The sequence below is a fragment of the Cariama cristata genome, unplaced genomic scaffold (assembly GCF_000690535.1).
Source record: "Cariama cristata isolate BGI_N322 unplaced genomic scaffold, ASM69053v1 scaffold18551, whole genome shotgun sequence".
In the NCBI taxonomy this organism is placed as follows: domain Eukaryota; kingdom Metazoa; phylum Chordata; class Aves; order Cariamiformes; family Cariamidae; genus Cariama; species Cariama cristata.
In genome coordinates this window covers 15879-30006 of record NW_009601210.1, presented here as the reverse complement: position 1 = coordinate 30006, position 14128 = coordinate 15879, and the positions used below count along the sequence as shown (strand labels likewise).

General features: G+C 38.8%; 1 protein-coding gene across 1 annotated transcript; it reads left to right on the top strand.

Moving 5' to 3' along the window:
- Positions 1-37: 37 nt before the first annotated feature.
- On the top strand, positions 38-6888 carry LOC104169462 (tubulin polymerization-promoting protein family member 3-like; the record flags this gene model as incomplete). Its single annotated transcript, XM_009710379.1, has 3 exons — positions 38-164; positions 4154-4266; positions 6698-6888. Coding segments are annotated over exons 1-3 (431 nt in total), but the record flags the coding sequence as incomplete, so codon positions are not given.
- Positions 6889-14128: the final 7240 nt, after the last annotated feature.

Here is a 14128-nt window from a genome sequence, read left to right as displayed (position 1 = left end):
CTGAGGACAGTTTCCCAGGGGGTCCTATTAACTAATGATGAACTTCTACAATGAAATGACAGGCCTGGTAGATGAGGGAGGAGCAGTGGATAGTGTCTACCTGGTCTTCAGTAAGGCTTTTGATGTGGTCTCCCATAAGAGTCTAGTAGCCCGTCAAGCTGTTGGTATAGGGGCTGGATGAGTGGACAGTGAGGTGGATTGCAAACTGGGTGAATGGCTGGGCCCTGTGGGTGGTGATCAATGGCACAGTCTAGTTGGAGGCCAGTAACTAGCAGTGTACCTCGAAGAGGACATTCTCAGTCCAGTCCTGTTTAACATCTTCGTTAGTCATCTGCACAGTGGGACTGAGTGTTCTCTCAGCAAGTTTTCTGATGACACAAAATTGGGAAGAGCAGCTAATAGGTCATTCAGATGTTGCCATCCAGAGGGACCTCGACAGGCTGGAGAAATGGGCTGATGGGAACCTTGGGAAGTTCAGCAAGGAGAAGTGCAAAGTCCTGCACCTGGCAAGGAACAACCCCACACACCAGATATATGCTGGGGGCCACCCAGCTGTAAAGCAGCTTGGCAGAAAAGGTCTTGAGGGTCCCAGTAGACATCAAATTGAACATGAGCCAGCGATGTGCCCTTGCAGCAAAGGCAGCTACTGGTATCCTGGGCTGCATTAGGCAAGGCATTGCCAAGCAGGCCAAGGTGCTTCTTCCCCTCTACTCAGCACTGGTAAGGTCACATCTGGAGTGCTGCGTTCAGCTCTGGGCTCCCCAGTAGAAGACTGATACGGAGCTACTGGAGAGAGTCTAGTGATTAGTCATCTGCACAGTGGGGCTGAGTGTTCTCTCAGCAAGTTTTCTGATGACACAAAATTGGGAAGAGTGGCTAATAGGTCATTCAGATGTTGCCATCCAGAGGGACCTCGACAGGCTGGAGAAATGGGCTGATGGGAACCTTGGGAAGTTCAGCAAGGAGAAGTGCAAAGTCCTGCACCTGGCAAGGAACAACCCCACACACCAGATATATGCTGGGGGCCACCCAGCTGTAAAGCAGCTTGGCAGAAAAGGTCTTGAGGGTCCCAGTAGACATCAAATTGAACATGAGCCAGCGATGTGCCCTTGCAGCAAAGGCAGCTACTGGTATCCTGGGCTGCATTAGGCAAGGCATTGCCAAGCAGGCCAAGGTGCTTCTTCCCCTCTACTCAGCACTGGTAAGGTCACATCTGGAGTGCTGCGTTCAGCTCTGGGCTCCCCAGTAGAAGACTGATACGGAGCTACTGGAGAGACTCTAGTGAAGAGCCAGGAAGATAACTGAGGGACTGGAGCATCTCTCCTGTGAGAAAAGACTGAGAGAGTTGGGACTGTTTATCCTGGAGAACAGAAGGCTCAAGAGGGAGTCTCATCCATGTATATAAATACCTGAAGGGAGAGTGCAAAGAGGATGGAGTCATGTTCTTTTCAGTAGTGCCCAGTTACAGGACAAAAGGCAATGGTCACAGACTGACACATGGGAGGTTCTGTCTGAACATCCAGAAACACTTTTACACTGTGAGGGTGACCAACCACTGTCACAGCTTGCCCAGGGAGGTTGTGGAGTCTCCATCCTTGGAGATATTCAAAAGCCATCTGGACATGATCCTGGGCAACTGGCTGTAGGTGAGGGGGTGGGGGTTTGGAGCAGATGACCTCCAGAGGTCTCTTCCAACCTCCACCCTTCTATGATTCTGTGATATATAGTACCACTAGCTGCTTCTGGTTGAGGAGTCCAAGACAGACCTGAAGTCCTTGTGTATTCTAATCTGTATTTACAAGGCTATTTTGAAAGAAAGCACCTTAACAAGATGCTTAGATTGCACCTGGCCCTTCTGTGTAATGTTTACATGACCTTAAAAAGGAAGTAGTATTTTCTTTTTAATGGATACACATTTATCATAAGAAACATAAAAGGAGAACAAAAAGGAGAAATGGGGTGTTCTGCATAGCCTTATGGTGGCATCTCATTGTCTCTGATCTTTTATACAGATGGATCAGTTCAGAGAGTGAGAGCATATTGTACAAGGAATTAAAATTGCTTGAATTTTGTACTGTTGGAAACAAAGTGAGCCTCCTATTTCATAGAAATTGCTCTAACAGGAAACCAACAGGGATTGCCATCTTCCTATTGTAATATTCTGTCTCAGGTGGGAAGGGGTGCACCAGTGACCTCATATGCAACTTAGGAAAAGGCTGCAGTTGTTACTCAGTTAAAAACAATTTGGAGAAAGAACATTTGCCTTGCAGCTACTGCCTTTATGTTCATTTCACATATTGTGAGTCCTGTGATGCAGGAAGCCTTCTGATCCATCCTGGGCTGAAAGAACACAGGATGTGGGATCACTGTTGTTCTTGCTCTGGATTTGTAATGTTCATTGTGCTGGGGCTTTAGGTTTTGTTTAGCTGTTTTCAGGACAAAAGATAGTATTTTTTTAATCTGTGGTGTTAATTTACATTTACTTCGAATGTTGATGTTTCTTTCTCCCTGCACGTACACATATCAACTTTCAATTAATAGAAATGAAAAACAAAGATCTGAACCATTGTCGCAAGCTGTCTGCTAAATAAGTGTGATTTTTTTTTTTTTTTTTAGATATGTCATAGAGGTGCTAAACCGTAGAGCTATTTTGTTTTTAATTATTTCAACCATTAGCTGTATTGCTGTTGCGCTGGAAACACACTTGGCTCCAGCAGATGAAGAATGAGTTACAAAAGAATGTTTTCATGTTAGTCCTAGCACAAATCTTCACCAGAGGACATAACAGTGTTATGGAAGAGACACCAGGAGGAAGTAGTGGATGTGAAATCTGTAGACAGATGACTGGTAAATTCCAAATGGAGAAGCATCAATGGAAATTAGCAGGGGAAAACAAACAAACAAAATCCAAAAACCCCACTCAGTGCAAGATCCTACAGAAGATAAAGGTAAAATTTATTTACAAATTCTCTAGTAAGCTAACTCTCATTCACGTGTACCTATTTTCTAATAGATTTCATTCACTCACACTCTCACAGCCAAGCATGAAGATATGTGTGCCAAATTGGTCATTTTTTGGCACACACATTGCATTCCCTCTGGGCATGGGACACAGAGGACAAGGGATGCTCACTACTAAGACATCACTGTCTTCTGGGTTCTTCATGACTGATGATGACAAACTAGTTTTTTGATAGATGTTTCATGACTTTTAAGAGTCAGTAGTTGTTACAGACTGGTCCTTTCCTTTAGGATCTTGGTTCAGCCTCTGTAAATTGTAGGGCAAGCTGTTGCCCATCCTCTGTTTTCCTTGTTGGTTTGAAATGTGTCACTATTTTCCCAATAGACTAACAGGAAAAGGAAAGGCTCATGTGGCACACTGCAGCCTTGTTGCTGTCACCTTGTTGTTAGGATGCACCTTTTTTTTCTGGTAAGTCATCTGTGTTGTGGTCTTATCAGAGTGCAGGCTGTCTTGATATAAACAACACATTCCCACTGGGAATGATGTCCTGGGAGTAGTTTCCTGGGAACATCCTTTATTTTGACACAGGCCATTCTATTAATCCTTGTTTTACTGTTTCTTCTTGCGTGTTAATATTTATGCATTCCTTTTATGTTGCACTCATACAAGTCTTAGTATGTCTGTTACAATTATGTTGCTGTACCAAAATTCTTATTTATTTTTAATGTAATTTGAGTATTGAGGCAAATTTCATACTGATCGTGCCACCCCTTTGAAACAGAGAGGCAGAGGCTGCATTCCTTCTTTTTCCAAATAGTGATTCAACTTACCATTACCAATTCTCAGAATAGCAGTCTGTCCTGAGAATGAATTTGGTAAAGGAAAAGGCAGTCAATTAGAGTTTCTGAGACTTCTCTCTGCATGTGAGAATGCAGAGTGTATGCACATTTAGAGAAAACTGATTTTCCACTAAATAGTGGTGATGAAATACAAGGGAAGTAAATATGTGTTAATTAACTTTATACTGAATATTGCTCCTGTCTTGCATTTGGAGTATTTCCATGTTTACAGTACAAAAAGCTTGTGTCACTGGTAGCATCCTGTGGCTTTTAGCAATAGTAGTATATAAGTAAACATAGAGCAGAGTTTAGTCCTTTGATTATATGATAAGCTTTCTTGCATCTTCTATAGCAGCTACTTCTGGTGTTAGGGATGATGGAAGATACTTTGGCAAGTATTGTGCCCTAGCTGTTTCTTTGCTGGCTTACATGGGGAGAGTCACAGATGGGATCCGCGTTTTCTTAGTAAGTTTGTTAAGAACTCACAAGAAGTCTGCTAATAGTTTAAAAAAATGCCTTTAGTAAGAAGCATCATATGTTCTTTTGGAGGGACAATGATCTAGTAATAACTTAAGCAAGCATAAGAAACTTCCCCACCTGTATTCTGTCCTACAGTCAGACTTTATTAGTATGTTCCTGCAGCTGTTATGACCTGTGGGGGTTTTAAAACGAAAATGAAATTGGGGAACCCATGTATTTATACAAGTTAGGCAAGACACGTGTACTTCCCACTACTATAGATGCTTCATGATTCAAAACGGTGGTTGGTGGAAGACTTTGTTCATGACAGTTTGTCTTCAAGTAGTGGCTGGGTTCTTACTCATGAACACTGCATAACAGGAAACACTACACCATATAAAAGCTTATTCCTACCGGTTTGTGCCAGAATTTTTTTTCAAGATACAGACTCCCATGTTGCCCTTCACTTACCAAACAAATTGGTGATTCACAAGTAAGACTTAAAATAGCACAGAATTCCTAGCGCCTGTGCCTAGGGTGAAGTTAACAGGTCACGCACTTTTACAGAAGTGTATGTCTTTGTTTTCCCCGAGTTGTCAGAGTAATTTCCAGTGGACAGCCCTTTGGTTCTGTTTTGTGACTGTGTGTACAATCTGTTCAATTTACTACTATGCTGAGGAACAGAAAGAATAAATTCTTAGCTGGGCACCAGGCTAGGAGTTTTTACTTTGCTGCTTTTGATGTCTCAGCTTATACATTTTTATTGCATTTTCATTTTATCAGGCTGGGCTGCTAACACAATTACTGATCACAGGGTGTATTTTTTTTAATTAGCTCTACTGTGAATACAGGTTTCCTGGTTATAAGGTGCTAGCAGGCCAATGTGGACAAGAAAACTGTATGTGCTAAGAAGCAATACTTCTTCCTAAGCATTGTCTTCATTTCTGTTTTTCAATATAGAAAAATAACCACTTCTGCAAATAGTACTCTGAGACTGCAAGGCAAAAGTCCCTAAAGATCATTCAGCAATGCTATTTTGAGAAATGAATACTCCAGTGGTCCTTTTCTTTCAGATAGTGACAGAACTCATAACTCCACAACACCTTCCCCTTCAGTGCCTTATGTGAAAGTAACACTGCAGAGCAGTGCAGTATTATATGTGTCATGTGTTGGGTATGTTTGGAGGGAGAAAAGCAGAAGTTTACAACCTGAGATTCTCATTAGTTATATATGTGGACAAATTCCCTCAAAACAACTTTTCTTTAAATGCTGTGGAGGACGCGTAGCTTCTGTAATGTACAAGTTCTAGCATTCATTCCAAGTCTTAACTGAATCCAAGTATCCTGTTCCTAGTGGTACAGATTCAAGCACCTTTTCCAAGTCTCTGATCTTTTAATGTTCAACATTAAAAGATATTGACATATGTCATCCTATGGAAGAGCTATGTGTTACTTTGAAAACCTGTTTGTTAGGTCTCATTAATAAGCATTTATTTGGGCTGAGGACGGGTAGAGGGGGAATGAGGTTTTTGATGAAAAATAAGTTTCCCAGAGCATTTACTTGACTGCAGTGAAGCCTATATCACTTTTGTCTCTAAAATGCACCCTAACAGGGTGGTGCACATAAGAAAGATACCCACATTTTATCAGTCCTTGTTCGTCTTAGCTCCATTTCCACTATGCAAAAATCTTTTGTGTTTTCCTTTCTTCTTTAGTGCCCTTTCATTTTAAAATGTAAACTTAAGGATCAAAGAGACTGCTCCCAATCCAAGCACATGGGTTAGCATGCTCCTATATTGTTCTGTGAAATATCTTTTTCTTTCTGTTTGTGTAGTCAAAATTGTCTCCATGACAGCAAAACTGATTTTTAAGTAGCTTGACATGACTCAGTGGAAGCAATGTAGAGGAAAGTATTTGCTCAATGCCATTTCATAGACCGCTAATTTGCTAACATTGAAAATAACTTTCATTCCTTCTAGTTTGTTACTTCTCTCATGAATCCTAGCATTTAGAATAAATTCGTCTCTTGAAGCAATTAATTCTAGCTGTATTGGTTTGCTTTTTCTATATTGGTGGAGCCAGGATTTTATGCTTGGATGTTGACATAATGGATTTTGAACATGACTGTTCCCTATGACTTCTTCATATCTTTGGTGCTTGGAACTTGATTATTAATCAGAAGTATCTCATATTAAAAGTCTCTTCCAAAGGTTTTTGACATAACTTGCACAATTTTGTTCTTGGCTATGTGATTATTGTCATTGTATGTAATGGCAAGAAACAAAGGATTTTTTTATCCTTTTGCTGGAAGTGAGTAGATATTTACATAGTCTCCATTGTTAGCAAAGATTTAAATGTCAGTAGCATGTACAAATATCTGTATAAAGAATAATTGATTTCTGATGTGGGTTTTTTGTTTCTTTTCTTTCTTCCAATAGAAAGCCATTTCATCTCCAACTGTATCACGCCTTACAGATACATCAAAATTCACGGGTTCTCACAAAGAGAGGTTTGACCCCAGTGGGAAAGGAAAAGGCAAAGCTGGCCGAGAAGATCTGGTGGATGCTTCAGGATATGTATCTGGCTATAAGCATGCAGGCACATACGATCATAAAGTACAAGGAAGCAAGTAAGGCTGAGGGTTTACAGCACTGAGGGAGAAAGAGAGGGGGAAAGAGAATATATTTATAAGAATGATGTAGATGAATCCCACATGTTTTGGTTATTGTGAATGCTAAGACTATGTTGTCAAGAAGTTGTTTTCAGGAACTGGAACTGATTTCAACATCTGCTGAGCTACTTGCAGCACAACGCCACTTCGTTACATTCCTCATGCATATATTGGCAAAAATAAATATATAGGTACAAAAAAATACGTCATTTTGTTGTGCTTTAGACAAAAAAAAACCCACAAAGTCAAGAGCAGTTAGACCACACTTTGTCAATTCAAGCAAAAGATCTCAAACATTCCTAAATATCCAGTTGCCCTGAGGATATCGAAGAGAACCTCTTGAAAAGAGGGTCTTTCATAGCAGTCTTTCTGAAGAATACCCCATTATTTATGCAGTTTGATTTGACTACTGTTTTGGGGCTTTTTTAAAATGTCTTATATCGGATCTGGCACTTTCCTTAAATCATTCAACAATATACTATTGGGGAGTAAGTGGTTGTAATATACAAGGTGCTAGCCTGTAAACGTCATACACCACTCATGGAAAAACTGAAAAAAAGTATTTTTAGGACAATATAGGTTCTAAAGTATTTTATGTCAACAAAAAGAGATGGAAAATACCAGCCCTTACTTTCCTCCTGTCTATACTTGTTGTTGTGCTTGTTACTGTGTGTACTGTAGCCTGGTTCTGACTGTCTGGATTTCGATGGAGCTGTTGTACTAATCTGATGGGTGAGGAACAAAACATTACAAAGGAAGTCTATTAAAGCTTTTTGCAGTTTGTTTTCAAGGTTGCACTGCCTCACATTTGAAATGAAGGGGGCATTAAGCTAATAATACTTTAAAATATTGATTATGACTAAACACTGCCAATCAGATTGCTATTAAGTGAATGTTATTATATAGATACATTGGCATATATTCCCTTTAAGCTGTAACATATGTAAGGAAAGTCTATAGCCCTTTGGAATAAAGACATTTACAATTAATATCCATGTAATTAGGTGCAATTTGCCCAGAAAAATATACTCTTATAACTGGGCTACATTTTATGTTAGATTTGTTTGAAGCTAAGGGATCTGAATCTCTGTTCACTTTTGCTGCCTAACTCAGGAGTAATAGCATTGATGGGAATGGCTTTCCACCACTGTAGAAGGAGAACCAGTTCCACAGGCTTAAGGTCCAGGCAGCTGAGTGTGATCTGGCTGGGGCCCAGAATGCTAAAACAGCTTAATAGGAATAAAAAGAATTCATTTTTTGTATTGGTTAAAAAGGAGAGAAAAGGCTGTTCCAATTTTCCACAAGAGCTGAACAACTACCCTAATGTATTGCTCTGCTTCTCTAAAATTATGAGAGATAAGATTTTCAGTATTCAAAACCAGCTGCTAGCAGTTCTACTTTGCTTTCTTTCAAAAAGAGCTCATGCACTGATGTTTATGTTTGACTCTGAATAAAGGTTAATAAATTTATTGCTCTCCCCTCACCCATATCAGCATCCCACTGAGAGTACATAAAATTTAGTGAGCCGCGTGTGCTGTCATGTACCATACAGCTCAACAGTATGTATTTGGCCAATGTCCGGAAACAGAGCACTGTTTTTTCAGCCCTTAAACTGTTCATGTTTTGTTTTTCTGATATTGAATGGTAGCTTTTCTTGTAACTTTGCCTCAATGACCCTTTGAGCCCATACATCAGCCTGAAACCAAAACAACAATAGCAAACAAAGGCAAGGATTTCCCTGTGGACTTGGAGATTTTTTTGTTTGTTTATAATTTATTTTGGGTTTTGTTTTGGAGAGGGAGAGGAGTTTGCCAAAACTCAGCACATGTTCTTGTAAAGATTTAAATGGCTTTTCCCATGGTTGGCTCTAGTTACCTGGGAAGATTTTTGACGTATGTAAGGATGCTCAGGATGAGAAGCATCCAGCTTTGTGAAGCTTTTCCAAGAGTTACCCATTGTTCTTGAAGAAAAATTTCCATGGAATGAAGGATTATCCGCTCCTATGTTGCACTGCTGACCTGTCACGCTCTGAGGCAGAAAATAGCATACTGTGATACCAACAATGGCTAAATTATTCCAGCATGGTAGTGAACTGTCTAAATGTAGAGAACGTTCTTCTACGTCACTGGTACCTGTGCACCTGAAAAAGGCTCCAGGACAGTCCTGGTTTTTATGAATAAAAAGGCTAAGCCTCTAACCCTTGATAAATCCTTCAGCTAAGTTACAGGCAAAACCAGTGTGTCTGTTCTTCCTATCGACTTTAAGGCTTGACTTATAACTCTCTGGTAACTGAAAAGATCTGAACCCAGCCCTAATGAAGGGTGAAGTCCAGTCTACAGCAGAGCCATTTCAGCACACCGTTGCTCTGGCAGCTAGCTAGCTGCCTTCTCTGGCACATCAAGTAATACTTAATCTGAAGTGCATAAGTGACAGGCTTTCTCAAATGTCAGTAATACCAGACCATTGCTACATAGGAGGAGTGATTAGTTAGGAAGGTTTTAAGGTATAATTAGGTTTTAAGTTGCTAGTTCACAGCATGAGAGAGACCAGCACACTTCTAAGATAGAAGGCATGCAAAGGAATTGAAAATGCAGACAGATCCACACTGACATGGACTAGAAATTGAGCTACTCTGTTTGCTTACAAGAGGCTGATGAAACTAGCTGGGATTCTGCCAAAGCTTACTTTGCATTACTTGTACAGTACAAAATCCCTGCCATAAACCACAGCATTTTGTATGGACCTGATGCAAAGTTCTTTGAAACACTTTGATGGTATAGGAAGCTTTGGATCAGGACCTGAGAAAATGCTTCAGATAGCAGTATTTTATTTTGAGGAACACGCTGCTTTGTTTCTTCATTGTTTCTACAGTTTGATAGTTTTAAAATTCAAACAGATGCATGAAAAGAAGTCATCCTGATATGACAGTGACAAAGGGAAGTTGTGGCTGGAAAGATAGCACTTTGGAAAGATTTTTCCATTTTAGTACACTTGGTGTGGAAGATAAGGACTATGAATAAAAGCACCATGTGCGGCTATGTATTACAGGTTCAGCCACCTACTTAAGCTCTTACTTTTCCACTAATATCTGTAGGAAAGTAAAAGCCTAAATACTAGCTTGAATGTTAGCCCTAAGTTCCAGGCCTGCTTGGGAATGAGGCAAAGTACATTGTTTTGTTCATCTGCCGTTCCCTCAACTCTCAGGACAGCAAATACAGCTGGCACTTCAGAGATGAGGGGAAGGAATAGCTCAGGAGGTGCAGAGGTGACCCATTTTCAACCCTTCAAGTGTTGTAGAGCATATGCTCTTCCTTTGCACCATACTCCAGACTAACTAAATGTCATGTCTGAAGTAAGGAAATGGGTACCTAATAAGGTTTACACTCATCTCCTTTTTTTGGGCATCTCAACTCATTCCATCTAACTTTCCAATCTGATTTTCAGCATCTTATACTATGCAGGACTCTTCTATGCAACATCTTCTATAAAATTCTGTTGTTCCTAATTATCTTTGCTTTTGTTATCACTGAACATGCTACCAAAATAAATGTGATCAGAAAGTTCAGGTAGCTTTTATCAATAACTGCTGTAAAGAACTCAAATTACACTGTTCATTTAAAATTAAACCCTAAATACTATGGCAGTATACAATCTTACCTGCACCTCCACTGAGGCTTAACCTGACCTTCAAAGCCTTTGCAAGATTGAGGACAAGACATAAAAAAAGAGTAGTCCTTATAAATAATTTTCTAAAAATAACCTAGTCTTTACATAAAATATGCAGAAGTCAAATGGGTTTTCTTATTAGTGCTTGCTTACTAACTCCCTCTAGTCATTCCATGTGCTTTAGTTACTTGTTGAGAGTTTTGCAACAATCTTATCAATATGGAAATATCAGAAACAAAAATTATTATCCTGCTTTTTGTGGCTGTCAAAGCTATCACAGCAGTGTTACTGAGAAGCAGACATTAAAAAACCATACACTGTTTCAACAGTCCTATCTGAACAGTTGTCATTGATTGTAATCAAATATTTGAAATCCCAAAGGAAATGCTGAACATTGGACAGTGGCTAAGATCTTGCCACTGTTTTTTTTTTTTAAACCTACAGTATTTCTTATCTCTTTTTCACTTTAGGGAAGGAAAAAGAAGATTTCAAAACTACTCAAATGTCACAACTTCTCTTTTTCATCAGCATAGAGATTGTCCTTCAAAGATATTTTGGATTGAAGTATAATATTTTCCATGTATTTTACTGACCTTACCTAAATTGAAAATTCCTCTGACAACTTTTTGGCATTACAGAAAGCTTTGTTCATTAATTAGCATTTCAGTCACCCATATTTTCCCTCTATTGGCTCGGTTAGTATTTTTTTACGGTAGCTAGAATTAGTCAGAACCAAAAGGCAAATGACTACTATGGGTTTGGCTTGCAACTGATAGGTATCCCAGCCATCTGTAACCATCTGTAAAGAAAATCCTCATGTATGTTTCTCCAAAACCAAAACTTCAAAGTTGTAATTGGTAGTTTTTTTCCTTAAGGCTTGTCATAGTTATAAAAGAAATTTTAATTCTTTGTGCCTGCATGTATGATACTCAAAACATAACCCTGCCTTTCAGTGATGCATGTATTCTGGGGGCATATGCCTGTCATCCATGAATGAGAATTCTCTGTTTGCACTGGCCAAGAAACAAACCTTTTACCTTCATGACAGAGCAAATGTAATGTGTTGCACTAGTACGTGTCCTCTTAACTGACTGTTAGCCTTGCGTGTGTGCCAAAATAACTACACCTTTGTGTATATCGTTTGTAGTGTGAATATTATGTTCTTGGCTCATCTATTAGTGGGTAATTAGTAATGTAACACACAAGACTTGTACAGGTTTGTGTGTGCGTACACATACTGTTTGGATCCAGCTAAGTAATTGAACCATATAGATGTTGATCCAAACCTTAAATCTTATTACAGCCAAACTTTAGTCCTGCAGCCAATGCTGTTCATCTTGGCCAGTTGGTGACACTGCCATTCTCCCTCCATAGCATGAAGGTAAAGATATAAGGAGGCTTTTATATTTTTACATGTCTACCCTGTTCCTATTTCTGGGGGAAATCACTCTTCAGTGATTCTAACATAGACTTAGTGTGGCAAGAGGAGTTTCTCTGTAATGAGGAAATAGGAGAGAGTCAGGGTGAAAGCAAGAGTTCCTCTGAGTGCTCTGAAGAGACCATTTAAAATTATGCCCTGCATGGGCCCTATATTTTTCCTTTGCCCCAACTTTGTAAAGCAAGTTGACACTCACTTCTGTATACACACAGTTGTTCATCATCACTAAGTATAAAGTCATGGTATATCGAAGTGGGAACAGAAAACAGGACTGTCATACAATGCCTATGGACTTGAGTCTTGCATAGACCTTTATAAAGTTAAATATTTGAAACATAATGACAGATCTTAAACTTGTGTGAAATTCTCATAGTCTGGAGTGCCTCAGCTTGATACATGTATACGTCCTGTATTTGGAGTGTTTGTCCATAAAATAGCATTTAGACATTCGGTTACTCTTTTTGTGCACCCAAGTGCCCATTTGGCTTACATAATAATATAAGCTGGAAATAATGGACTGGGATGGTTTTTTTTAAGTCTTCAGAATACTAAAACTAGTGAGAGACCTTTAGTGGCATCATGCTTGCTCATTAAACTCAAAAACAATGCTTTGAAAGATGTCCCAGCTAAGAATGGTGCTTCAGGAAGCTAAAGAATATTGCAAACAGAACTGCCACGTCTTAATTGCCCAAGTAATTTGCTTTTGCAGGGAGAAATAACTGTAATATATTTGGTATTTTTTCATGTTTATCAGTATATTATCTTGGCTGTATTGCTTAAAAATCCATATGGAGAAGGTGGATTTCAAAACAAGTTTAAGATATAACTGTTTACTTTGTTGTCACAAAATGTTTGAATTGGCTTGTTTCATTCAAACTAATTGATTATCCACTCTAGGTAGACTTTGGCAAGAGCAAGCTTAATAATAAATAAAAGGGGGAAAAAAACCCAGCCTATTTGCTGGGTATTCTTGACAGACATTTGCAATACTGGTAGTCTGAAATGATTTTTTTAAAAATAAATTCTCGTTCATAATCATGCACATGCACACATGCATGCACACATACACTACTTTGGGGTTTATATATGTACATGAGTGGCAAGACTACAGAAGAGGTTTGTGGGGGTTTTTTAATACCTTACATTTGGAAATTGACATTGAAATGCCCAGCAGACTAACCTGATCTGGAAAAATGTTAAGCACCTACCATATTCCGTTGTGGGTAAACAGCCAATGAATTAATTTTCAAATATAGTTACACAGCATCTCTTTTTGTGAGTTACCATAAAGCTTATGGCACTGTATGAAGTGGGTTTTGTTCTAAGCATTTGTAAAGGTCTTAAAGATAACGCTCATGATAATTTGCCCTTACCTTTAGCTATTCAAGATTTTTCTATGACTGCACATTTTTCAGAACAGATCACAAATGTGAATGAAGTTACATTCAAGTTAATTAAAAATGTAGCCGTAAAAATACACTAATACTTCATCCATCTTTACATTTTGATCAGGAGCTATATTAAGCTCAACAAAATAAGAAAAAAAGATAGCAATCTGTATCCCCACAATGGTGAATTATTTTAAGCTCCAGTTTACATCATATGAGTTTTTGTATGCTTGCATTTCTTTAAAAAGAAAAATGTTCTTTTTAAACAAAGTAATTAAATAATGTGAAATAATGCAGCCTGGGCTCTGTTAAATAGGGTTATATTAATGCAACTGACATGTTGTATGTCTCTGATATTCATGCTAAATACATACTAGCTCTTTACAAAGGCTTTACGTAAGGTGAGTTAACCTACTAACTCTGATGTCCCGTTAAAATCCTGTTGGCAAACTACTTTTGTTATCACTGTAGTGTATGAAATGGCAAGGTCATAGACAAAAACATTACAGGATGCAACCAAAGTGTGTTTGTCTTTATCTTTGTGCTGGGTTCAGAATATATCGACTTTGGCATACTATTGCAGCAGGGAAAATGTTTTGTAGAATGCTTGTAATACAAAGTAATTTGCCTTTACATTCTGTAAAGCAGAGAAATAGTCAATGTTGGATAAGTATATTGAAGTTTATTCTTAGCAAGGTTTTACGTT